Source organism: Urocitellus parryii, chromosome 9 (genome assembly GCF_045843805.1).
Source record: "Urocitellus parryii isolate mUroPar1 chromosome 9, mUroPar1.hap1, whole genome shotgun sequence".
Taxonomy (NCBI): Eukaryota; Metazoa; Chordata; class Mammalia; order Rodentia; family Sciuridae; genus Urocitellus; species Urocitellus parryii.
The window spans coordinates 69,291,239-69,317,979 of NC_135539.1; the positions used below are offsets into that span (position 1 = coordinate 69,291,239).

At 36.2% G+C, this 26,741-nt stretch overlaps 1 protein-coding gene across 1 annotated transcript in view; it reads left to right on the top strand.

Annotated features, from left to right (window-relative positions):
* Positions 1–26,741, top strand: part of Usp6nl (USP6 N-terminal like) — a 167,339-nt gene that overhangs the window by 14,350 nt on the left and 126,248 nt on the right. Inside the window, exon 2 of the mRNA XM_077802713.1 lies at positions 1,204–1,295. Within this exon, the coding sequence (XP_077658839.1) occupies positions 1,292–1,295 (4 nt within the window). The 5' untranslated portion in view covers positions 1,204–1,291. The remainder of the gene's footprint in view (positions 1–1,203; positions 1,296–26,741) is intronic.

The window sequence follows — 26,741 nt, forward strand, 5'->3', positions numbered from 1 at the left end:
CCCCAAGTTCAGGTAGTTTCAGAATTTTATATGTAAGGGGAGGTACTCAGAAGTTCACAGTCTACAGAACTTCACCTAAAAACAGTTTTTTTCTTTCACTGTTCTGGGCAAGTTAACCGTTCAAGGACAACACCTGAGAAGCGGAGAGCTTCTTCTCCCCTTTTTCTTTCCCCTGCCAGCTGTTACCATGGAGTCCACTTGGTAACTTCTCTTATTTTAGAAATGTAGACATCTCTGTGAAGCTCCAGCTCAAGGCCAGTGGCCTTGTTTACACATTTCTACAAACTACTATATTGGATACATGTTTGTGAAAAACTATTAAGGGGTTGTCCAGCACTTGGAGTGCTGATTCCTTCCCAGCCAGTGGCCACATAAGACGGGCAACACGAAAATAGGAAGTTTATCTACATTGAATTCTTTTGTAGAAACTCTTTTGCTGACAGTCCTAAAATCAGCTATGGTGAAGATTTCTGGAGAAGTCCAGTTAAGACTTTTCTGTGGAGAAAGGGGGTGACACTACATTAATACTAAATACAAGATGGTGCTTTATGTTATGTTTGAGTGAAAATAATTAAATACACATTTTTAATTTAGTGTTTATCAAGTATTTTAAAAATAACTTAGAAAATGTGCCTTGAAGAGAAATGTGCCCACATGATTGGGTAAATGTAGGGGGTATTACAGATAACTTTTTTTGTACTTTGCTGTTATTCCCTTATTATTATTATTATAATACAATGAACTCATTTTACATTTATAATGAGGAAGATGGCCTTTATTGGAGAAAGTCTATAGCCATGACTTTGGTGATCTTTATTTCATGACTTTTATAAATCATTTATATGCAATCAAAATACATTGATTGAGCTTTACGTGCTATCTTTTAGATAGAGTGCTTTCTTTATATGACTTAGCTAAGAATGGGAAAGAAATATGTTTGTAGTATTAAAGCCAAAGGACACTTGTTAATGAACTTCTGTGTGGTAATTACTTTCTATATATTATTTATTTGTGAAGTAATTTGTTTCACAAAAAGGGAAATGTGAATTTAACATGATGTTCTAAAAGAATGGTGTAACAAGGGGTTTTTCTGGAAATAGGTAAATTTTTGAAATGAAATTATTTTCTTCCATTTCCTTTTACAAAATCTTATTGTAAATATTGACCTTTCGAAAATACCATTCCTTTCTCTTTTGTTTTCAGAATAGGACATGTATTCCTCTGAGAAACCTTGGACAGCAGATTTTGGTTTAGTATCTGATTGGGACAACACACAGAAACATTTCCAGTCATGAGTAAGTGTGCTTCTTTGATTCATTTCAGCTGTCTCAGGAGCATTTGCAGTATTAATTATTCTTTAAAAAAGAAAAAAATGTGTTACTAGACAAAGTGGAATTATGTCCCTTCTTCAGAGATTGAAAAATCTGGTTCCTCCCAATACTATATATATGCTTGTCTGTATTAAAGCAAGGAGATGCTTTTTGATGTTTGATTTATTCTCAGAAGTTAGATGTGATGAGGAAATTTGTGTCATTAGCTTCTTGGCTTATTTAGTTCTGTCATTTGAAAATTTCTAATGACTAGCCACTGGAAAACCTTTAGAAATATGAGTAGGGAATATTGACATTGACCACAATTGAGAGAGGTTTTATTGTGTGAAATTTAATCATTGGGTAACATGGGTTAATATATTTAAGCAAGACAAAACAAAATAAAAATATCTCTATCAATGCATTTGATGGAATTAGAAACCAAGGCTATCCTGGATTTAACTAGATTTTTTAAAAGATATTTTTTATTTTTACATGGACACAATATCTTTATTTTGTTTATTTATTTTTATGTGATGCTAGGGATTGAACCCAGTACCTCACATGTTCAAGGCAAGCGCTCTGTCACTGAGCCACAACCCCAGCCCCCTTAACCAGATTTGATATAGGTTTTTCTTCTCGGTTTAAAGAAGATGGTATATATACATATATATAATACTTTCTGTCCATTTCTGACCACTTCTGCTTGTGAACAGAACTGATTTCATTATTTTGTGTTAACTGTTTTCTTTTAGAGGGTGAGGAAGAAATGAAATTTTATCCTATTAGAATCCTATGGCAGTTTCAAAGTGTAGATTTTCTGATGATGGAAACTCTTGGAGATGTAGTGAACATTTCTTTATTGGAATATAATGTTAGAGAGCTTACTTTTTTGCATATTATTTATATTGATATATATTTATCTTAATATGAATTAGATGCAGCTTTTCTTGAATCGATGTAATTAATTTGGTAGTTGATAAAATGAAGTTTTTTTTTTTTTTTGGTGCTGGGGATTGAATCCAGGGCCTATGCATGCAAGGCAAGCACTCTACCAACTGAACTATATCCCAGCAAAATGAAGTTTTTGTTATTGTGAAGTATGAGTTTTCTACCAAGAATATTGCAAGAAGTGGTCTTTGATTTTCAAAGCTTTTCAGTGGTATCCTTTTTCCTGTTGGAATACTTTGAATAAACAAGGATGGTTGGTAGATGCATTCAAATATACCAGATCATGAAAGAAACAGCTTTTCTTATTTCAGTTCCATTCATGAAATTTTATAAAAATGCTTATCTAATGTAAAGTGCTAATTCTAGTGAAGATGGCCATTAGTTCATGAAAATTAAAACAGAAGCAGCAAGCATTTTAATTTAAAAAATGCTTTCATGTTTGAAAAACCAAAATTTCTTCTAATATGTAATGTTAAGGTTTTGGTAGCATCTGTTGAAAATGTGAGTGTTTTTGAGGACAGGTATTCTATGTTTTTAATTTTGAATTCAGAATTCGACACAGTGTCTTGTACACTAAAAAATTGGATCCCTGTGAGGTTGAAGGCAGATGGCTTGTTAGGTGCCTAATGGTGTTAACATATTTTATTTCAAAGTGACAATGGTTTTATCTCACTTAGATTTTTTTTTTCTGTTATTTTATTTATTTATTTTTATGTGGTGCTGAGGATTGAACCTGGTGCCTCTCACATGCTAATCAGGTGCCTTACCACTGAGCTGCAGCCCCAGTCCTGGAATATTTTTATTTGGTTCTTTTTTATGTCCACTGGTTCTTTTTCATTTCTGCTTATTTTTACAATTGTTCCATTCTTTTGTTAGTTTTTTTTAACTTTTTATGAATCTTTTATATTCTTAAAGTAATTTCTAGATCATTTGATAACTTAAAAAATTATCTGTGGTGAATTTGTTATGATTGTTGATATTATTGGTGTTTTTATCATGTTCTGTAATTTTGTAGGCACATTCTGATGTGTTGTTTATTTATTTTCCTTTTGTCCAGTGGTCTCCCTCTTTCTCTTTGTGATTTTCCCTGCTGCTCTAGCAGATTTGTAGTTATCTCGGCCTGGCTTTGGAGTTCCCATTATCAGTATCAGGTCTATGTTAGTAGATAGAGCCCTGGCCCTTGGTGACATTGGGGACATCACAGATTCAGTCACCAAGTCAGCTGGCATTAGGTCAGCAACTCCTATAAGTGGTAGCTTCAGCAAAGTTAGCAGAAGCCTTTTTCAGTCTATTTTAGAATCTAAGAAAAGCAGTCCCTGGTTTTAAGCTAAGAGCCTGGCTACTGACCCTGCTTTATATGGGACACTTTTATTTACAGTTATATCCCATAGTGTCAGACTTCCTGCTGCTTTTTCCTGCTCTGGGGCCCATATTGGACTTAGCTTGTTTCACATTTTGTGTTCCTGTTAGATTTCTGATCCGGAGAGATTTAACACATTTTTTGGGGCATGGCTATGCCATTTTACTGACTTATTTTTATATTTTATTTGTTAAAATATTAGTATTTGTGTGTTTGTTGTAAAGAAGGAGGAGCTGCAAAGAGTGAATAATACTATTGTGGTCTAAACACTGGTATTAAAGTTAGGTCCAAACTTCTTACTTCACACTTAAAATATATATATATATTTTAAATCACCTTCAGCTTGGCTTTCTAGTTAAGAGCTCTTTCCTGTGGTTTCTGTACCACTTCACTTGCTAGATGAGCCCATTGTACTTTTCCATAGCTCTCCTCTTTCCTCTTTCTGGTATCTATCATTCTATATTAAAAATCATCCACTTGTTTGTTCTCCCATTCTCCCATCTTTCTCTAATCTGTACACTCCTTGAGGGCAAAAACTATTAAATTCCTAGTGCCGAACATTATTCCTGGCACTGAGGTACTAGATAAATATTGTATTTTTGTATGTTACTAAAGTAATGTCCTTAGTATATGGTAGCTATTTGTGTATTAATATTTTTAGATGAAATTTGAGCCGTTCCCATTAAAAAAAAAGAGAGTGTGTGTAGAGAGTACCACAGATAAAACATTCTGGGTAAATGTAACAGTGTGAGAAAGGCGTTAAGATTTGACTCCAAGGAAGTGTTACTAAGCAGTTGAACATACTGTAGAGCAGAGGTGGGAAGGGAGATTGAGAGAGAAAGCTGGGAGAGAGGAAGTCAGGCTTCAGGTCACTTACAGTCTAGGAAGCTCAGACTTCATCTTGTAGACTTTACAGAGTGTTAAAGAATTTCAGTTATGGGGATGACTTAATACGATTTCATTCCGGAAAAATTACTCTGACAAATGGATGTTTTTGTTATTTGTAAGGCAAGTCACATAGCAGTATTTGCCTTTCCTAGCTTTGTTCTTAGATTTCACTTTCTTTTTAAGCACCCTTTGAATCAAACTGAGTTATATTTCTTTTTCTTGCTTATTTGATGATTTTTCTCTAGAAAAGGAAATTCCTCTTCAGTAGAACACTGTAATGATAGGTTAGTGGGTATTGTAGTATCCTGTTTCTGTTGAAATTTCTAGAGGTTGTAAGTCTTCCAAAAAGTGGGAATTGAGTATATCAGAAGTCATGTTTTTGAAAAAAAATTTATAAAAACACAGGAATATATGTCATTAAAAAGTTTAGAATTTTGAATCCTCTTTGGTTAAGAATGATGGGTTAAGTAACATTTTAAAAAATATTTCTCTAGAGATTAAAAGAAGGATTGGATACTACTGTATGTGGGTAGATTTATTTCTACAGGATTTCTCAACCCTTTCCATGTCTCGAAACACATGTCATTGTACATGGGACATATAAATGCAAGTTGGAGGCAGGTGGTTTTGACAACTCAGGCCAGGCTGCCATGTATCCCTAATTGCCCTGAAAGCTGAGGGGGGGTCAACTTTTCCATCCAACTGACATGGTTTTGGCACAGTAGTTGAGGTACACAAACTATAAGGTGTAGAGAATTTGTTAAATGCTTTATGATGGTTTTCAGCTTTTATTCTGATAAATATTCTATCAAATTCTGAGGCTGAATCTTTTTTTTTTCCTTTTTTTATTGTTGGTCGTTCAAAACATTACATAGTTCTTGATATATCATATTTCACAGTTTGATTCAAGTGGGTTATGAACTCCCATTTTTACCCCGTATACAGATTGCTGAATCACATCAGTTACACTTCCATTGATTTACATATTGCCATTCTAGTGTCTGATATATTCTGCTGTCTGTCCTATCCTCTACTATCCCCCCTCCCCTCCCCTCCCCTCTTCTCTCTCTACCCCCTCTACTGTAAATCATTTTAAATGTGGAAAAGGTATTATGTGATGCTTTAGGATGCTATGAATTTCATTGTTGATTATTGAATTGATTACAATCCACAAAAAGTCTTTTGATTTTTCAGTACTTAAATTGTTCTTGTTTTTCTGTATTTGCATGTTTTGCAATGTTTAACTTTCATTTGATTTGTTCATTTTGTTGTACCAAATGATGCCAAAGATGAAATAAAGTTGTTATACTTGAATTGTGCCTGTAATTCGAAATGGATGTGTTGGATCTTCAATGGAGATTACAACAAGAAAATTTGGGTAAAAGGCAGTATCATAAAACTAATGATTATTTTGATTGAATATATTTTTTTAAAGTTTTAGGCAAAAAAAACTTGCTTACTTATCTTTTAAGATTTTAGTTTCACTTCTGTATTTTATTTCACTTCCATAAGGAAAATTTTGATTTGTGATTAATTACATGACATGTTTTCTGAGTTTCTTTTTAATGTCAGTTCTCTCTGACTGGGCACTCCAGGAATGTGTTGCATCAGTGTTCGATCTTATCCTTTGACCTAAAATATAGAATGAGTTTTTTTTTTTTTTTTTTTAAAGAGAGAGAGAGAGAGAGAATTTTAACATTTATTTATTTTTTTCTTAGTTCTCGGCGGACACAACATCTTCGTTTGTATGTGGTGCTGGGGATCGAACCCGGGCCGCACGCACGCTAGGCGAGCGCGCTACCGCTTGAGCCACATCCCCAGCCCAGAATGAGTTTTTTGAGTTTCCTTTTGGATATGAAATACTTTTCATTCAACTGAGGAAAAGGAATGGCAGTGATAATTTGGGTATAATGTATTTATTGTTTTCTAATAGGATAGGGGTAGATATCTTCATTGTTATGATTTGGAAGTGTCACTTGAAAAGTTCATGTGTTAATGCAGGAAAGTCCAGTGGTGAAATGATCAGATTAAGAGAGCTGAAACATAATCAGTGGATTAATCCATTTGATGGATTAATAATTTGAATGGACTACTGTACCCTAACTCTTGGCAGGTGGGGTGTGGCTAAAAGAAGTAGTTCACTGGAGGTGTGCCCTTGAGGATTTTATTTGTCCCTGGCTTCTCAGTGCATCTTTCCCTCCCTAACTCACTCCCCCCCCTTCCTGGCTACCCTGAGGAAAGCAGATTTCCTTTTTCGAGCTCTTCCTCCATGAAATTCTGCCTACCCCCAGGCACAAAGCGTTGGAGTTGGCTGACCACAGATTGTATCTCTGAAACCAAAATAAACTTTTCCTTCTCTGAGTTGTTCTGGTCAGGTATTTTGATCAAAGTGATGAAAAGTTGGCAGACACGTTTCTCATTTATTGGAGCAATGGACTAAGTTTGTGCTGAAGTGAAGAACAATTTGCTTTAGCATTTGTTAGAGCCCATAATCTTATAAATAATTGAATCTAAATCCTTCAGCGGTGGTTTAAGGATTCTTGTAGTAAATAAAAAAATTATGCAGGAAATAATAGACTTTCACTAAGTATGGCTAAAAATTCTGTCTAGAACAATAGCTGATCAAGATATATATTCTGTTTTAGAGAATAACTGTGTACTTCAGAAGATGAGTAGAAGTAAAAGATTTAAGTTGAATTGTATTTTAAATGCTGACATGTCTGTCATTTAATGGAATCTTGAAAAGAATCCCTTTGTAGAGTATAACAGATAATCCTTTTAATTAATGTGTGTGTGTGTGTGTGTGTGTGTGTGTATACTAGGAATTTAACCCAGAGGTGCTTTATCACTGATCTTCATGTTCCCGGCCCTTTTTATTTTTTGAGACAGGGTCTTACTAAGTACTTAGGACCTCATGCTGCTGAGGCTGGCTTTGAACTTGCATTTCTCCTGCCTCAGCTTCCTGAGTCACTGGGATTATAGGTGTGTACCACCATGCCTGGTCCTTTTTTTATTATATTATGATTTATTTATTATGATTTACATTTGGGAAATTTAGGTTTTAGAACATGAAAATTTAAATGTTAAGCATTATTTTTTTTTCTTACTGGAGGTTGAAGCCAGGGTACTTTACCACTGAGCCACACTCACAATCCTGTCCTGTTTATTTTTTATTTTGAGACAGGGTCTCACTAAATTGTAAGTTGCTGAGGCTGACCTTGAACTAGTAATCCTCCTGCCTAAGCCTCCTGAGTCACTGGGATTACTCCGTGGTGCTTGGCTTCAGGCATTCTTATACTGAATAATCAGTGACTCTTAGTATAGGAGAGGAATTAGGAAATGTGTGGAGACTTTGTGGTTGACAGTTACCAGGGGGATGTATTGGCATTTAGTAGGCAGGGGGACTGGTAGAGTGTGTAGCAATCACTGTGTATAACCTGTTAGAATTGTGGCAGCAATAAATGAAGTAGGTAAGATGACAAAGAATGCCAGCAAAAATTGCTCCTCAGAAAATGTATGCAAACAAATTCTTAGTTTAATGCACTTCATTGTGTTAATAACTGACCATTTAAAATGGAAATACTTTGCTTTTAGCTAATTTACTTTCTTTTTGACTACTCGCTGTAGAAACGTGAGTAATTCTTGGTTGGTATTATGAGAAGTTGATGTGCCTTTAATGTATTATAGAATGTATTGAGTTATAGTATTTAAAAAAATTTTAGGAGTTGGTTTGCATATTTTGTATCTTTTTCTTTTGATACTTAAACAAACAACAAACATTATAAAAAGAAAATGTAAAATTTCCATATACTTTTTGCCCAGATTTACCTATCGTTTATGTTGTATCCATTCTTCCCTTCCTCTCCTTGTCCACATACAAACATACTCATACACATATTATCTGTTTAAGAGAAATTGATTTGTAATTGAAATGTGTTTTTTGTGTGTGAAAATTTGGTCTCCTTCTATTAATCATTTAGAATTTTAGTATAAATATAAGTCATCACAATGGTATAAACTCAGTGAACATCCAAAATTACTTTTTTTAGTAAAATCTTAAAATTTTAAACTATTTGCTACCATTGGTTATATTATTGCTTAAAAGCTATATTATTTACCAGGTTTCTGTAGGCCTGACATTAAAATTATTTCTTTTAGATTTATAATATATTGCATAATATGTATAAATTTGGTATATAAATTAACTTAAACTATTTTTTTTGTATAGTACAAATCAGTAGATGCCAAATGACTTAAAAATAATCTTCAGACATTCTTTTATTTTTTCCCCATATTTTTAAGTTGGTGCATTATAATTGCACATATTGGTGGGCTTTATTGTTACATATTTGTATGTGCACACAATTTAACAATATAGTTTGGCCAGTATCACTCCCCAGCATTTCTTCCTCCTTCCCTACCTCCCACTCCTTTGTCCCTTTCCTCTACTGATCTCCCTTTGATTTTTAGGAGATCGAACCCCCACCTTTGTTTTCCTTTTTCCTCTCTAACTTCAGCATATGAGAGAAAATATATGACCCTTAGCCTTCTGAGTTTGACTTGTTTCACTTGACATAATGCTAGTTCCATCCATTTTCCTTGCAAATGCCATAGTTTCATTTTTCCTTATGGCTGAATAAAAGTCTGTTGTGTATATATACCACATTTTCTTATCCATTCATCCGTTGATTGGACTCCTAGGCTGGTATCATAGTTTGGTTATTGTGAATTGTGCAGCTGTAAATATGGGTATGCATGAATCACTGTAGCAAGATGACTTTAATTCTTCAGGATAACAAACACTCAATTCTTAAGGGAACTCTTAAAATTCGGTTCAGGGAGCAATTTTCTAGTGGCATTCTTTTCCCAGTTCCCGGAGTCCTAGAGCCCTGGTTTGGAATGTTGACTTTGGTGCTACCTAGCTGTGTTCTGTAGAGCAGGTAGCTTGATTGCATTAATGGAACTCTCCTTACCCCCAGCTTTACTCATTTTTTAATCATCTCCTCCTCCTCCTCCTCCTACTCTTCTTCCTCCTTCTCCTCCTCCTTCCTCCTCCTAATTCCTCCTCCTCATTCCTCCTCCTCCTCATTCCTCCTCCTCCTCTTCCTCCTCCTCCTCTCCCCCCTTTCCTCCTCCTCCTCCTCTTCTTCTTCCTGTAAATTGAACCCAGGGTGCTTAACTACTGAGTCATATCCCCAGCCCTATTTATTTATTTATTTATTTAAATTTTGAGATGGAGTCTTGCTGAGTTGTGTAGGGCCTTGCTAAGTTGCTGAGGCTGGCTTTGAACTTGCGATCCTCCTGCCTTAGCCTCCTGAGGCTCTGAACTCCATCATTTGGAAGGCTTTTAGTTCTAAAGTTTATGACTAAGTCAGAAAATTTCCACTTGCAGTTTTGTCTTTATAGGAGCATACCTAGTGGATAAAACAAATTACACCCTATTAAGCTAAGGTAAGAAAACACACTTCTCAGATTTGGGGGCCTACTTGTGTTGCTCTGAGTTTGAATTATGATTTGATCACTTTCAGAAATACCATTACTTCAAATGTAGGTACATGTTCTCTTGCTCAGAGGAGTTCAGAGGGGAATATATATTTCAGATTACTATTAGTATAATTACTATTAAATATTAATCTTGCTGTCTCTTTCATTAATTTTGCAAAACAGTGTGATTATTATATAAGGTTCTTTTCTTTAATGTTGTTAGAATTGATGAAATTCATGCCTTTTACATTAACTTCTAAAATTATTTCTGTATGAAAATGTTATGTGCATGAGTTTTATTATTTGTCATTTATTAAGACAGTGGAAGAACAAATTAGTGATATTTGTTGTGTAGTCTTTACTGAATAAATATATAATTGACATCCGATTTTTCAATACTGTCTGCACAGCTGTATATAACCACTTTTTTCCCATAAAACACAGTCATTTTGTGCTAAGAGAATTTGAGCCTGTCAATGTATATGATGGATGCTGTTATATAGGTGTCTCCTAATTTTTCAGAAGTATGAAATTGACATTAAAAATGTTGAAGTCTGTGTCCTTCCTCAAAATTGAGCTAAAATATTATTTTGGTTATTACATTTTCTTTTTTTGGAAATAGACAAGGTGACTGTGAAGGTAATTCTAGTCTCTATTTAAAGTTGTAGGTTTGAAAGGTTCAAGAGTGGAGTGAAAAAATTTTCCCAGATTTTCCCCTTTTCAGAGACTTCCACTTCTAGCACTGAGCCATATATTAGTTTTGTTTTTTAAAGTGGAAATGCTCTGTTTTTATCATGATGGTGGTCCATGTGTTAGGATGTCAGGTCAAACTTACATGGGTTCCGTTTTATTCATGTTCAGAAGTGGTGGTGGTGGAGTTCTGTTTTTCCCCCTGAATACAGAAACTGACTTGCATTGGCATGACCTAGATATCTTGGCGGAGTCACTCTCACACATTAGAAGCATTCAGATGCTAAAGGATAAACAATAAAATATAAAAGATTATAGTCAGACACTGATAGATACTCATTATTAACACTTATATTGTGGGGCATTTGTAGTGACAATGTCTTTTAAAAAATATAGTCACCTGTTTTTGATTTTAGAAGAATAAACTAGAGATGGAATTTATAGACTTTTAGTAAAGGGTTTGATACTAAACAGTAAAGCATTATGTTTGATTTCTTCACTAGTGAACCTTGTAATGTTCTAATAAATGCAAGGTAATGAGAATATGTTTGCTTGATTATAATTTAAAAGAGACTCAAATCAAATATGTATATGTGTATTAAATTTTATATTGTATATTTTATGTTGGTCTTGTGTATTTTCCTTGGGTAATACCATTTTGTTGTGTGTGTGATATGCAGATGTAGATGATGTGCAAGGTGTTTTGAATTTGGAGAGGAGGAACTACTACAGTGTTGGAAGAGCATTACAAACTTGTTTACATATGACAATTATGGTACAACAAAATTTGAATTTAATTGTCGGATCCGCTTGAATTTGTTGTAACTACCATACCATACAGAAGTGTTCCTACTAAGAGATTGGTTCAGATCACTATAGTATGATCAGTGAGATGCATTCCATTGGCATGTTTTGTTATAAAGAATCTTATTTCTTATGGTAAAATCCTGTTTCCCAGAAACTATGTAAAGAGGGTTTTCTTGTTGCTAAGGGGACATCTTCATTGCTATTAGAATCTCTCCTTTGGGTAAGGAAAGGTGCTTTTCCCTTGCCAAGTTGCCATATTGCCATACTTAGAGGAAATAGGGCCACTGTTATTGCTTGATTGATTGTACTGACAATTGAATCCAGGACCTTGCGCATGGGAGGCAGGTGCTGTACCATTGAGCTGCCTCTCCAGCTGTGTGATTTTTTTTAAAAAAATTAACCTGGGTCAGACCTTTTATGGGAGTGGTGTACCTATATGTACCTCTACAGGTATATTATGTATTAGATGTGGGGAACCCAAACTCACTTTGTTAAAAGGAATTTGGTTTCCAGATGATCCCATAATAGAAAAGAAGTATCTCTGACCTGAAAAAACAAAAGTTGCTTTAAAATGTTTGATTTATATTAAAAATGGAGTGATAACTCACTTTCCCTTAAAATATAACGTAAATGTTGTTAGTCATCAGAGGTTTTTTTCTAACTGAAAAATAATAGGCTTTTCCAGCTCTTTGCTGAATTGTGTTTTAGATCTATATTGTTTTCCTTCTTATTTTTTTCTTTCAATATCATGTGTTTCTTCTCAGCAGGTGAAATTCTAGCGTCTACCTCTTTTCCAATCAGTTCAACTTAACTTTTTAAGGAGGTTCAATTTTTTATTTGTACATTTTATTTCTGAAAATATGTTTTAAAGATGTATTTATTTTTGAACCATTTCAGAGTAGGTTGCATATATCATACTTCTTTTTCCATTTGTAACTAAGTATATAGTTCTAACAAACAAGGCCATTCTCTAGTGCAACCATGGCAAAGTAATCACATAGATCATTTTTCTAATATATATCCTTATTCCAATGTTTTGACAGTTTTCCCCCAGATTTTCTTTATGGAAGTCTTTAGTATAAAGTCCAGCCCATAATACTTGTTCTATAATAATAAAATAATTATTCATATATTGGATTTGATTATTAAGTCTGTCTAATCCAGAACAGCTTCTCAGATCTTTATCTTTCATAATATTGATGTTTTTGAAGAATACAGACTTGTCCTTTTATGTAATATTTCTCCAATAAGTGTTGTCTGACAGTTCCTCTTTGGGATCTGACACAACATGTGCCTGGTTTGGGGGCATTCCGTTAGGAAGCCTGTCTTGAAGAGAAAGGAAGAAAGCTTGGTAACCTTTAGATTCCTTTCCCAGTTAGCTCTTTAATAGAAAAATTTCCCATTTCTTCTTTAATTGAAATAGGATTAAAATCTCTTGCTAAGAACAGAACTTATGCAAGAGAATATGAGAAGATCTTGAAAGGAGAAATTTGGATTTTATCAAGAGATCACTTTTAGCAGAATTTCTGTTTTGAATTATGTTGACCAAGTTCTCAGGATGATAGTGAACAAATACTATGAAGGTGTAAAGCATAGTAGTGTTGAATATAATTGTTTTATAGTAATAAAATAATTTCAGCTAGTAACATAAATGGAGATTTCATTAGAATTAAAAGTTTAAAATCTCAAAAAACCAAAGGCTGAATTTTTTCTCTTATATGTGGATGCTGATTCATAATAAGGGTGGGGAGTGGAGCATGGAGGAATGGAGGAACTTTAAATAGGGCAAAGGGAAGGGAGGAGAAGGGAGTGGGCACGGGGATAGGAAAGATGGTGGAATGAGATGGACATCATTACCCTAAGTACATATATGAAGACATAAATGTGTGATTCTACTTTGTGTACAACTAGAGACATGAGAAATTGTGCTTTATATGTGTACTATGAATTGAAGTGAATTTTGCTGTCATGTATCACAAATTAAAATAAGTAAATTTTAAAAAATGAGATTGCAGTAGAATAAATGAACATATCAAGACTGAATTTCATTGGGTTTCAGAGATTTCTGGTCATATTAGATTTAATATACAATATCAAGATATTTACCATTTACAGTTATGACTATTAAAAGTTTGATAATTACGTGGTATAGTGAAAGCTAGAAAATTTACTTGGAGTATTAAAAAAGATAAGAAATTCAAATTCATAGGCAACTTTCAGATACATGGTACTAGAATTTCTTTTTATTTTTAATATTTTTTAGTTGTAGTTGACACAATACCTTTATTTTATTTATTTATTTATATGTGGTGCTGAGGATCAAACCCAGGGCTTCGCATATGCTAGGTGACTGCTCTATCGCTGAGCCACAACCCCAGCCCCTAGAATTTCTTAAAATAATTTAAGAGTCATTATGTCTAAATGTGATTTTAAAATAAATTTTAAGGAAGAGGATTATGACTTTGAATAAATAATTATTATGTTTTTGTTTTAATATAAACAAATACTTAATGAGCCCCTTCCTCTATGTGTATTGCTGCTTGTCTTGGTCGTTGGGGATATTGCCAAGAATTGAGGTAGCCATGGCCCTTGGCTTTGAGGAGCACAGAGTTAGTGGAAAAGACAGATACGGAACAAGTAGAGTTTGTCATTATTAATACAACAAGGGAAATTCCAGAGTCTGCAGGTGCAAGGGAACCCATACTTTGATAGGTCAGGAAGATTACATTGGGGAAATCTTTTTTTTTAATCAATAAAAAAATTATTGATTAAAAAATGACAGTGGAATGCATTACAATTCTTATTATACATTTATACCACAGTTTTTCATATCTCTGTTTGTACATAAAGTATGTTGACACCCAATTCATGTCTTCATACATGTACTTTGGATAATGATGTCTATCTGTACCTGAGACTAAGTGAAGAGGAAGAGGGAGAGTGCTCTAAACAGAACAATGTGTAACACCTGGCATTTAGAGATTAATAAGGGAAAGTTGAGTATTGGTAGAAGCAGGTGGATTGGAAGAGACTAAATTTATAAATTTAGTTTAAATAAATGCTCCACTTGTGCCTCCCTTCAGTATTTTTATCTCTAATCTATTTGCTTCATCTTCCCCAACTCACTTTTATTGTCAGGGTTGTTTTTAAAAGTATAAATGTAACATTAAAATGAATACATTTTGAAAATGTGAAAAAGATCATTGGTATGCTCATTAAAGAAGCCATTTTTGTCTTCTGCATATGATATTGTTCAGATAATATTTTTATATTATTGTGTTCGTGGTATAATGGGAATTTTATATTTGAACGTTCCATGTTGAATTTTATATTTGAGTGTTCCACAGTTATATTTTTGTAATTGTTTTTAAAATTAGAATTCATCATTATCATATTTCTCAAAGGTATTGGTGCATTATAACTTATTTAACCAGGTTCTTATTTTGTGGTCATTTGGAATGGTTCAGTTTTTTAAAAAAATGTTTGCAGAATGAATATCACTGATGAATTTCTTCTTTAACTTATAAACTGCAGTTAATTCCTTAGGCAAAATTTATTTTATTGAATATTTTTCACCCATGTCATGTGTCTTTCTAAAACGGATGGTGGTCAATGGTTATACCACCCTGAAGTACCAGGTGTCATCTAAAAGATTGTGCCCATTTACAGTTAATCTGGTATTTGGTATCTGAAGATACTGATTTCACCATAACTAACCTATTAGACTTAAAGTGACACAAACGTGCTTTCAGTGGCATTATTTGATTTTTAGACAAGATAACTTTAAAAAAATTATGGTAAAATATACCATTTTTATATGAAATTTTTATTTATATATCACAGGGGAATGCATTATAATTCTTTTTACATATGTAGAGCACAATTTTTCATATCTCTGGTTGTATACATAGTATATTCACACCAATTCGTGTCTTCATACATGGACTTTGGATAATCACATTTCACCATCATTAATTACCCCAAGCCCCCTCCCTTTCCCTCCAATCCTTCTATCTAGAGTTTGTGTATTTCTCCTATGTTCCCTCTTCCTATCCCACTATGGATCATCGTATTTATATCAAAGAAAACATTTGGCATTTGGTTTTTTGGGATTGGCTAACTTCACTTAGCATTATCTTTTCTAACTCCATTCATTTACCTGCAAATGCCATTTTTTTAAATAGAAAATTGCTTTTATTTATCCTATAAATATACACTCTTTTGTTATTTCACTATTAGTATTTAACATTACATTTCAAGTCCTTGAGTTGAATCTTGAAGATCATCCTAATTTATTACTGCATACTTCATATGGAATTTGCTTTTCATTTATAAGCTACAAAATTTACATCTAGATTTTTTTCTTTTTGTAAAAGTTTTTAAAATTTTTTTTTATTATTAGTTGTTCAAAACATTACAAAGCTCTTGACATATTTCATACATTTGATTCACGCGGATTATGAACTCCCATTTTTACCCCATATACATATTGCAGATTCATATTGGTTATACATCCACTTTTTTACATACTGCCGTACTAGTGTATGTTGTATTCTGCTGCCTTTCCTATCCTCTACTATCCCCCCTCCCCTCCCCTCCCATCTTCTCTCTCTACCCCATCTACTGTAATTCATTTCTCTCTCTCTTTTTTTCCCCTTTTCCCCTCAATTCCTCTTATATGTAATTTTATATAACAATGAGGGTCTCCTTCCTTTACCATGCAATTTCCCTTCTCTCTCCCTTTCCCTCCCTCTTCTCATCCCTGTTTAATGGTGATCTTCTTCTCATGCTCTTCCTCCCTGCTCTGTTCTTAGTTGCTCTCCTTATATCAAAGATGACATTTGGCATTTGTTTTTTAGGGATTGGCTAGCTTCACTTAGCATAATCTTCTCTAGTGCCATCCATTTCCCTGCAAATGCCATGATTTTGTCATTTTCAGTGCTGAGTAGTACTCCACTGTGTATAAATGCCACATTTTTTAATCCATTCATCTATTGAAGGGCATCTAGGTTGGTTCCACACACAGTATAGCTATTGTGAATTGTGCTGCTATGAACATCATTGTAGCAGTATCCCTGTAATACGATCTTTTAAGGTCTTTAGGGAATAGTCCAAGAAAGGCAATAGCTGGGTCAAATGGTGGTTCCATTCCCAGCTTTCCAAGGAATCTCTATACTGCTTTTCAAATTGGCCGCACCAATTTGCAGTTCCACCAGCAATGTACAAATGTACCCTTTTCCCCACATCCTCGCCAGCACTTGTTGTTTGACTTCATAATGGCTGCCAATCTTACTGGAGTGAGATGGTATCTTAGGGTGGTTTTGATTTGCATTTCTCTGACTGCTAGAGATGGTGACCATTTTTTCATGTACATGTTGATTGATTGTATGTCCTCCTCTGAGAAGTGTCTGTTCAGGTCCTTGGCCTATTTGTTGATTGGGTTATTTGTTATCTTATTATTTAATTTTTTGAGTTCTTTGTATACTCTGGATATTAGGGCTCTATCTGAAGTGTGAGGAGTAAAAATTTGTTCCCAGGATGTAGGCTCCCTATTTACCTCTCTTATTGTTTCTCTTGCTGAGAAAAAACTTTTTAGTTTGAGTAAGTCCCATTTGTTGATTCTTGTTATTAACTCTTGTGCTATGGGTGTCCTATTAAGGAATTTGGAGCGTGACCCCACGATATGTAGATCGGAGCCAACTTTTTCTTCTATCAGACGCAGAGTCTCTGATTTGATATCAAGCTCCTTGATCCATTTTGAGTTAACTTTTGAGCATGGCGAGAGAAGGGGATTCAGTTTCATTTTGTTGCATATGGATTTCCAGTTTTCCAGCACCATTTGTTGAAGATGCTATCCTTTCTCCATTGCATGCTTTTAGCGTCTTTATCAAATATAAGAAAGTTGTAATTTTGTGGATTGGTCTCTGTGTCCTCTATTCTGTACCATTGGTCCACCCGCCTGTTTTGGTACCAGTACCATGCTATTTTTGTTACTATTGCTTTGTAGTATAATTTGAAATCTGGTATCGCTATACTGCCTGATTCACACTTCTTGTTTAGAGTTGCTTTTGCTATTCTGGGTCTTTTATTTTTCCATATGAATTTCATGATAGCATTATCTATTTCTACAAGAAATGCCGTTGGGATTTTATCGGCATTGCATTAAACCTATAGAGAACTTTTGGTAATATCGCCATTTTGATGATGTTAGTTCTTCCTATTCATGAACAGGGTATATTTTTCCATCTTCTAAGATCTTCTTCTATTTCTCCCTTTAGGGTTCTGTAGTTTTCATTGTTTAAGTTTTTCACCTCTTTTGTTAGGTTGATTCCCAAGTATTTTATTTTTTTTTTTGAGGATATTGTGAATGGAGTGTTTATCCTCATTTCCATTTCAGAAGTTTTGTTGCTGATATACAGGAATGCCTTTGATTTATGCTTGTTGATTTTATATCCTGCCACTTTGCTGAATTCCTTTACTAGCTCTAGTAGTTTCTTTGAGAACCCTTTTGGGTCTTCTAGGTATAGAATCATGTCATCCGCAAATAGTGATAATTTAAGTTCTTCTTTTCCTATTTTTATGCCTTTAATTTCTTTCGTCTGTCTAATTGCTCTGGCCAGTGTTACGAGAACTATGTTGAACAGAAGTGGTGATAGAGGGCATCCCTGTCTTGTACCAGATTTTAGAGGGAATGCCTTCAATTGTTCTCCATTCAGAATGATGCTAGCCTGAGGCTTAGCATAGATTGCTTTTACAATGTTGAGGTAAGTTCCTGTTATCCTTATTTTTCTAGTGTTTTGAACATAAGGGGATGCTGTACTTTGTCGAATGCTTTTCCTGCGTCTATTGAGAAGATCATATGGTTCTTATCTTTAAGTCTTTTGATGTGGTGAATAACATTTATTGATTTCCGTATATTGAACCATCCTTGCATCCCAGGGATGAATCCTACTTGATCATGGTGCACAATTATTTTGATGTGTTTTTGTATCCAATTCGCCAGAATTTTATTGAGGATTTCTGCATCTAGGTTCATTAGAGATATTGGTCTGTAGTTAGAATTTTTTCTTTGAAGTGTCTTTGTCTGGTTTTGGAATCAGGATGATGTTGGCCTCATAGAATGAGTTTGGAAGAGCTCCCTCTTTTTCTATTTCCTGAAATAACTTGAAAAGTATTGGTATTAATTCTTCTTTAAGGTTTTGTAAAACTCCGCTGTATACCCATCCGGTCCTGGGCTTTTCTTGGTTGGTAGTCTTTTGATGGCTTCTTCTATTTCATCCATTGATATTGGTCTGTTCAAATTGTGTGTATCCTCCTGACTCAGTCTGGGCAAATCATAGGAGTTAAGAAATTTATCGATGTCTTCACTATCTTCTATTTTATTGGAATATAGGGTTTCAAAATAATTTCTAATTGTCTTCTGTATTTCTATAGCATCTGTTGTGATATTGCCTTTTTCATCCCATATGTTAGTAATTTGAGTTCTCTCTCTTCTTTGTTATCATGGCTAAGGTCTGTCGATCATATTTATTTTTTTGAAGAACCAACTTTTAGTTTTGTTAATTTTTTCAATAGTTTCTTTTGTTTCAATTTCATTGATTTCCGCTCTGATTTTAATTATTTCTTGCCTTCTCCTACATTTGCTGTTGTTTTGCTCTTCGTTTTCTAGGGCTTTGAGATGAAGTGTGAGCTCATTTATTTGTTCGATTTTTCTTTTTTTGAGGAATGAACTCCAGGCAATGAATTTCCCTCTTAAAACTGCTTTCATTGTGTCCCATAGATTCTGATATGTTGTGTCTGTATTTTCATTTATCTCTAAGAATTTTTTTATTTCCTCCTTTATGTCTTCTGTAACCCATTGATCGTTCAGTAACATATTGTTCATTTTCCATGTGATGTAGGATTTTTCCTTCCTTCTTTTATCATTGATTTCCAGTTTCATTCCATTATGATCAGATATGGTGCACGGTATTATCTCCACCCCTTTATATTTACTGAGGGTTGCCCTATGGAATAATATATGTTCTATTTTTGAGAAGGATCCATGTGCTACTGAGAAAAAAGTATATCCACTTGATGATGGTTGATATATTCTATATATGTCAATTAAGTCTAGGTTATTGATTGTGTTATTGAGTTCTATAGTTTCGTTGTTCAACTTTTGTTTGGAGGATCTGTCCATTGGTGAGAGTGGTGTGTTGAAGTCACCCATAATTATTGTGTTGTGGTCTATTTGATTCTTGAACTTGATGAGAGTTTGTTTTATGAACGTCCCAGCACCATTATTTGGTGCATAAATATTGATAATTGTTATGTCTTGTTGGTGAATGGTTCCTTTTAACAGTATATAATGTCCTTCCTTATCCCTTTTGATTAACTTAGTCTTGAAGTCGATTTTATTCGATATGAGGATGGCCACCCCTGCTTGCTTACGAGGACCATGTGCGTGGTATGTTTTTTCCCAACCTTTCACTTTCAGCCTGTGTATGTCTTTTCCAATCAGATGTGTCTCCTGGAGGCAGCATATTGTTGGATTTGTTTTTTAATCCATGTTACCAGCCTATGTTGCTTTATTGGTGAGTTTAAGCCATTAATGTTTAGAGTTACTATTGATATATGGTTTGTACTTCCAGCCATATTTGATTATTTATCTTTTTTTTTTTTTTAATTTGGTTTGTTTCTCCATGATTAGACTTCCCCCTGCCCTCTCGCTTTACTGAGGTACTTCCCACTGTTGGTTTTAGTTATTGTTTTTCATTTCTTCTTCGTGTAGTGTTTTGATCAAGATTCTTTGCAATGCTGGTTTTCTGGCTGCAAATTCTTTTAACTTTTGTTTATCATGAAAGATTTTTATTTTGTTGTCGTACCTGAAGCTTAATTTTGCTGGATACAAAATTCTTGGTTGGCATCCATTGTCTTTCAGTGTTTGAAATACGTTGTTCCAGGATCTTCTCGCTTTCAGCGTCTGTGATGCAAAATCCGTTGTTAATCTTATTGGTTTACCCCTGAATGTAATCTGCCTCCTTTCTCTTGTAGGTTTTAATATTTTCTCTTCGTTCTGTATATTGGATATCTTCATAATAATGTGTCTTGGCATTGGTCTACTGTGATTTTGTATGCTCGGTGTCCTGTATGCATCTACAATTTGTACATCCATTTACTTTTTTATATCTGGAAAGTTTTCTATAATTATTTCATTCAACAGATTGCTCATTCCCTTGGTTTGAACCTGTATACCTTCCTCTATCCCGATGACTCTTTTTTTTTTTTTAAAAGAGAGAGTGAGAGAGGAGAGAGAGAAAGAGAGAATTTTTAATATTTATTTTTTAGTTCTCGGCAGACACAACATCTTTGTTGGTATGTGGTGCTGAGGATCGAACCCGGGCCACACACATGCCAGGCGAGCGCGCTACCGCTTGAGCCACATCCCCAGCCCCCCGATGACTCTTAAGTTTGTTTTTTTTTATGTTATCCTATATCTCTTGGATGTTTTTCTCGTGATTTTTTACCAGCCTTTCTGAGTTGGCTAGACTCTTTTCAAGATGATATATTTTGTCTTCATTATCTGACGTTCTGGCTTCTACTTGCTCCACTCTGTTAGTGATACTCTCATTTGAGTTTTTAATTTGGTTTATAGTTTCCTTCATTTCTATGATTATTGTTTGATTTTTTTTATAATCTCTATCTCCTGATAAAGATGCTTATTTGCTTCTTTTATCTATTTATGTAATTCATTTTCAGTGTGTTCTTTCATTGTTTGAATTTGCTGTCTCATGTCCTCTTTAAGATTCCATTCCATATGTCTAAGGTATTCCTTGAGTTCTTTATTTGACCATTTTTCTGATTCCTCTAGGTCCTCCTGAATATTTAGGCTGTCCTGCATTGTTTGTACTCCTTTTCTTCCTTGCTTTTTCATTCTGCTCATGTTACTTGTTGTTCTGTTTGACTGCTGAATTACTGTTTACTCCTATAAATTTATTTGGTTTTGTGTATCTCTGGGGTCTCTCTTTTGTGATGGGAGACTATGACTAGAGATGATGAGTTTTGTTGCACTTTAAAGCAGATTCATTCGTTTCTTAAACAGTGTATGGATTCTGATGGCATATATCAGTCTGCGGTTTGGTCTTGGGACTTATATTTAGGTCGAATGATGTGATGGTATTGAGGTTGGTATCTCTTGGCTACCTTGGAAGTTTGCTCTACTGACGAGGGATATTAACAGGAGAATGGTCTGGAGTATTTGGGGGTAGCTTGGGACTTGGTAGCACTATATAACACCTCGGAACATTTACCTATACATATTTAATAAATTACACATAAACAGCATCGTGATGCTTGGGAGGAAAGGTATTAGAAGGGGAGGGAAGAAGTCACTAAAGAGAATGAGAGTAAACAGGTAGAATTCAAGGAAAGGGGAATAAGGAAATTGAAAAGAAATGAAAAGACAGAAGAAAAAAATAGAAAATAAAAAAGCAAAAATTTAAAAAAATAATTAAAAGTATAAACAAAAAATAAAAAAATAAAAAATAATAAAAAAACAAATAATTAAAAAAAATTTAAAAAATGCAGTCTTAGAGTTCGATTAACTTCTCTTCCAGCAGGTGGAACTGTGCCCACCAGGCCAAGCTTCTCCTCTCAATACGCGGGAACCAATCACTGTGAAGCAGCTCCTCCTCCCCGACTAGGCAGGTCTCTAATCCTGAGTGCCTAGGGCCTTTTCTTGTGTCTAGTCACTTCCCCAGTTTTCCTCCAGCCAGGCCCCGCTCACCGGTGATGCTCACCACAATACTGGCTACACGCCAGGTCTGCTGCTCCTGGGAGCCCTATTTTCTTGAATGACTGGGCACACTCCCCCTGCTTGCCATTCCCTCAGACCCTAAGGTTGTGGAGCGTGGGGCTGAGAACTTCCGGTAGCCACACCCCAGGTAGCTGGTGCAAGAGACCTCAGTTGTCAGCGCTGGTGGGAGCAGTAGCCAGGGGTCCTGTGCCGATCCTGGTTCCCTGGGTCTGACTATTGCGCTCACGGGAGAGCTGGGAGGGGCCCTTGAGGTTTCCCCGCTGTGTGGAGAGGGAGGGCTAGGGAGTTACACACCTGCTGCCGCCGGTTTCAATGAAGTTATCTCCTCCGCTGCATTCTGGTGACGTCAGTTCTCTGCCACGGTGATATCCCTTGCGAATGGCAACAGTTCGTTCCCTTTGCCAGGTGTCGGATGCAAAGGGTAGGTCCTGACCCTCTCTCCCAAGCCCCGTCTCAATCCTGTGGCCACTGCCTATGAAGGCTCTGTTGGTATTCCAAATGCCATGATTTTATTCTCTTTTATTGTTGAGTAATATTCTGTTGTGTATATATGCCACATTTTTTTTTATCCATTCATCTACTGAAGGTCATCTAGGTTGGTTCCACAGTTTAGTTATTGTGAATTGTGCTGCTATAAACATTGATGTGACTGTGTCCCTGTAGTATGCTGTTTTTAAGTCCTTTGGGTATAGACTGAGGAGAGGGACAGCTGGGTCAAATCATGGTTTCATTCCCAATTTTCCAAGGAATCTCCATACTGCTTTCCATATTGGCTACACCAATTTGCAGCCCTGTTGAGAGCCACAGCCAAAGGGGCCCCAGAAAACTTCCAGCTGCCAGCAAACTCCCAGCTGCCGGCTGATGATTGGCTCACAGTGGCCCCAGCAACATCTAGCTGATTGGCTCCTCTGTGGTGATGTTCATTGGGCTGTTTCCCTGCCCTTCAGACTGCCAGCTGATGATTGGCTCACAGCGGCCCCAGCAACATCTAGCTGATTGGCTCCTCTGCGGTGATATTCATTGGGCTGTTTCCCTGCCCTTCAGACTACGGAACTGCTCATTGGGGGACTTCTTTGGCTCCGCCCACGCGACCCAGCCAATCGGCCTCAAGAGCAGGAGGATTGTGGGAGGTGGTGTGGTTTGTGTAGAGAGAGGCTTCTGGAAGCCAGTGGTGGCAGTTGGGCTCTGAGGGTTTTTCCTGAGGAGCTGTTTTGTTTGGCGTTTGTAGTTTTAAAAATAAAGTTTGTTTCTTTTGACAAGTGGCTCCTGAATTGTGCCCAGTCAGACTGCGGCATTTGGTGGCTCGCACGGGGAGCGACTGAGGGTAAGTAAACTGCTCGCCCCTGAGGGCAGGGCGAGAGGATGGGTAGCCATTCTAAGTTTACTCTTTTGTTTTGCTTCATTTTTGTTTTAAGTTGCCTGTCCCTGGAGATGAGTGAGACGGAAGAAAAACCGCTCACATCTGAGGAAAAACTATTTGCGTCTGAGGAACAGATAGGGAGAAAGGACGGATGCACATGTCAGGAGGATAGAAAGGCTATAATGAAATTTTGTTGTTCCATTTTTATTGGATTCTGTCTCGGTTTGGTTTGGTGTTATCTTGCTGGGTTGTATTATAGTAGAAATACGGGATCAGCAATTAGTAAAAAACAAACCGAAAGAGTGTTAAGTAAATTGTTAGACGAAGGAGGCATCTCAGTAAAATCAAGAATACTCAGGGCATACGTTGATACAATACAAAAATATAGCCCATGGCTTTTTAAGGAGGAGTTGTTAGATATATCACAATGGAACCATCATGGTGAAGATTTAAAAAGAATAGAAAAGAACAACCCAGGGACTCTGCCAGTTGGCACATTGACATTGTGGGCGAACGTATCTGGTTTGCTTAGTCCAAAGCCTTCAGATCAGACAAAGGTAGAGGAAGGAGAAGACATATTGATTCAAGTAAAAGAGGTCTCTCAAGTTAGTCAGAATGAGGAAAAGATTCAAGTACAAGAGAAGGTCTTTCAAGCTAGTGAGACAGAGGAAGGAAGTTTAGAGCAGAAAAAGCCATCAGGGGAAAAGTTACAACAGGAGACTGCTAATAACACCTTTCTATCAGAGAGCGAAAGTCTCCAACCAACAGCACCACCTCTACAGGAGACTGCTACTAACAGCATTCTATCACCAGAGGGCATCAGGGTCCAATCAACAGCACCACCTCCATATGCTAAGAGACTCCCAACCCCCGCAGTTGATAGTTGGGATCCTGAGACAGGATCTCAAGTATGCCCTGTATTTGAGGTAGGAGGGCAGCGAATTCACCAGGGTTTATTTTACAAAACAGTGAAGGAGCTAAAAGAGGCTGTAACAACCTATGGTCCTCAAGCACCCTTCACTGTAAGCTTGATCGAATCCATTACCAACTTAAACATGACGCCAGCAGATTGGGCTAATATGTGTAAAGCTGTGCTAACTGGAGGACAATACCTGTTATGGAAGGTTGCTAATGAGGAATTTTGCAAGGAGACAGCTATGGGAAATGCAGCAGCTGGTTATCCTCAGAGAAATCTAGATATGTTGTTAGGAAAGGGACCTTATGAGGATCGGCAGCAACAACTTGCATATGATCCTGGTGTATACGCACAAATTGCTATAGATGCACTTAAGGCATGGAAGACTTTACAAGGACATGGAGGTTTACAAGGTCAATTATCTAAGATAATACAAGGAGCTAATGAACCTTATGCTGAATTTGTAGATAGGCTTATTCAAACAGCTACCAGAGTTTTTGGGAATACAGAACAAGCAATGCCATTAATAAAACAACTGGCTTATGACCAAGCGAATCGTTGGTGCAGAGATATCATTAGACCATGGAAACAGGAAGATTTAAACAAATATATTAAATTGTGTAGAGACATTAATGAACAAGAGCAAGTCATGGCAGCTGCAGTAAAACAGGCTTTAGATGCCAGAGACATTAATGAACAAGGGCAAATTGTGGCAGCTGCAGTAAAACAGGCTTTAGATGCCAGAGACATTAATGAACAAGGGCAAATTGTGGCAGCTGCAGTAAAACAGGCTTTAGATGCCGGGCTAAGAACATGCTACAATTGTCAACAAGCAGGACATTTTAAAAGGAATTGCCCCATAGGAGGAGGGTTTAACAATACTAGGTATCAAAGGAATAGAATACCGGGTATTTGCCCACGATGCCGTAGAGGGAGACATTGGGCTAATGAATGCCGTTCTCAAACCACCATAGAGGGTACTCCATTATCAAAAAACGAACAAGGACAAGGTTTTTATCCACAATATCGTGGACAAAGGCATCGGGCTCCGTTGCCAAAAAACGGACAGGGGGCCCCAATGCTCCGGGGCCCCAAACCACAAATATACGGAGCTCTGGAGGAACCCAGCAACCCCAGCAACCCCATCAGGGTAGTGCCCAGGGCATCAGATCCCTCATCAGACAAACCAGAGGGAGCGCAGGGTTGGACATCTGCGCCTCTGCCAGAGCAGTACTAACTCCAGAGATGGGAGTTCAAATCATTCCCACAGGGGTGAAAGGACCTCTTCCCAAAGGAACAGTAGGCTTATTATTGGGACGCAGCTCTTCTACTCTAAAAGGACTTTTGATAAGTCCTGGGGTAATTGATCCCGATTATGAAGGTGAAATAAAAATTATAGCCAGTTCTCCAAAGGGTATATCAGTAATTTCACCAGGAGATAGAATAGCACAATTACTAATAATACCAAGCCTACATGATAAATTTTCCAGTCATGTTGTAGAAAGAGGTTCCAAGGGATTAGGCTCCACAGGTGTAGATTGGGCTATGCTTTCTTTAAATTTAGATTCTCGCCCCATGCTAAAACTAAATATTCAAGGTCATGAATTTAATGGGCTACTGGATACAGGTGCAGACCTTAGCATTATCTCTCGTCAAGAATGGCCAAAACATTGGCCATTACAACAAGCCACTCAAACGCTTCGAGGCCTAGGAGTGGCGAATAATCCCGATAAAAGTGCAATGGTATTAGATTGGAAGGATCCTGAAGGATGTGAAGGAACTATACAGCCATATGTATTGGATCATCTTCCTGTAAATTTATGGGGACGAGATGTCTTAGATCAATTAGGTTTGACATTAACAAATAATATCAATCAAAATGCACCCACTATTATGGCTAGACAAGGTTTTAGGAAAGGAAAAAGATTAGAAAAACAAGAACAAGGTATAGCAGCACCAATACAAATAAATCAAGGAACAGACAGACATGGGTTGGATTTTCACAAAGGGCCACTGAGACAATAAAAATTACCTGGAAATCAGAAAGACCAGTATGGGTCCCTCAGTGGCCCTTGACTAAAGAAAAGATACAAGTAGCCCATGATCTGGTCAAACAACAATTAGTGGAAGGACATATACAACCTTCTGTATCTCCCCATAATACTCCCATTTTTGTC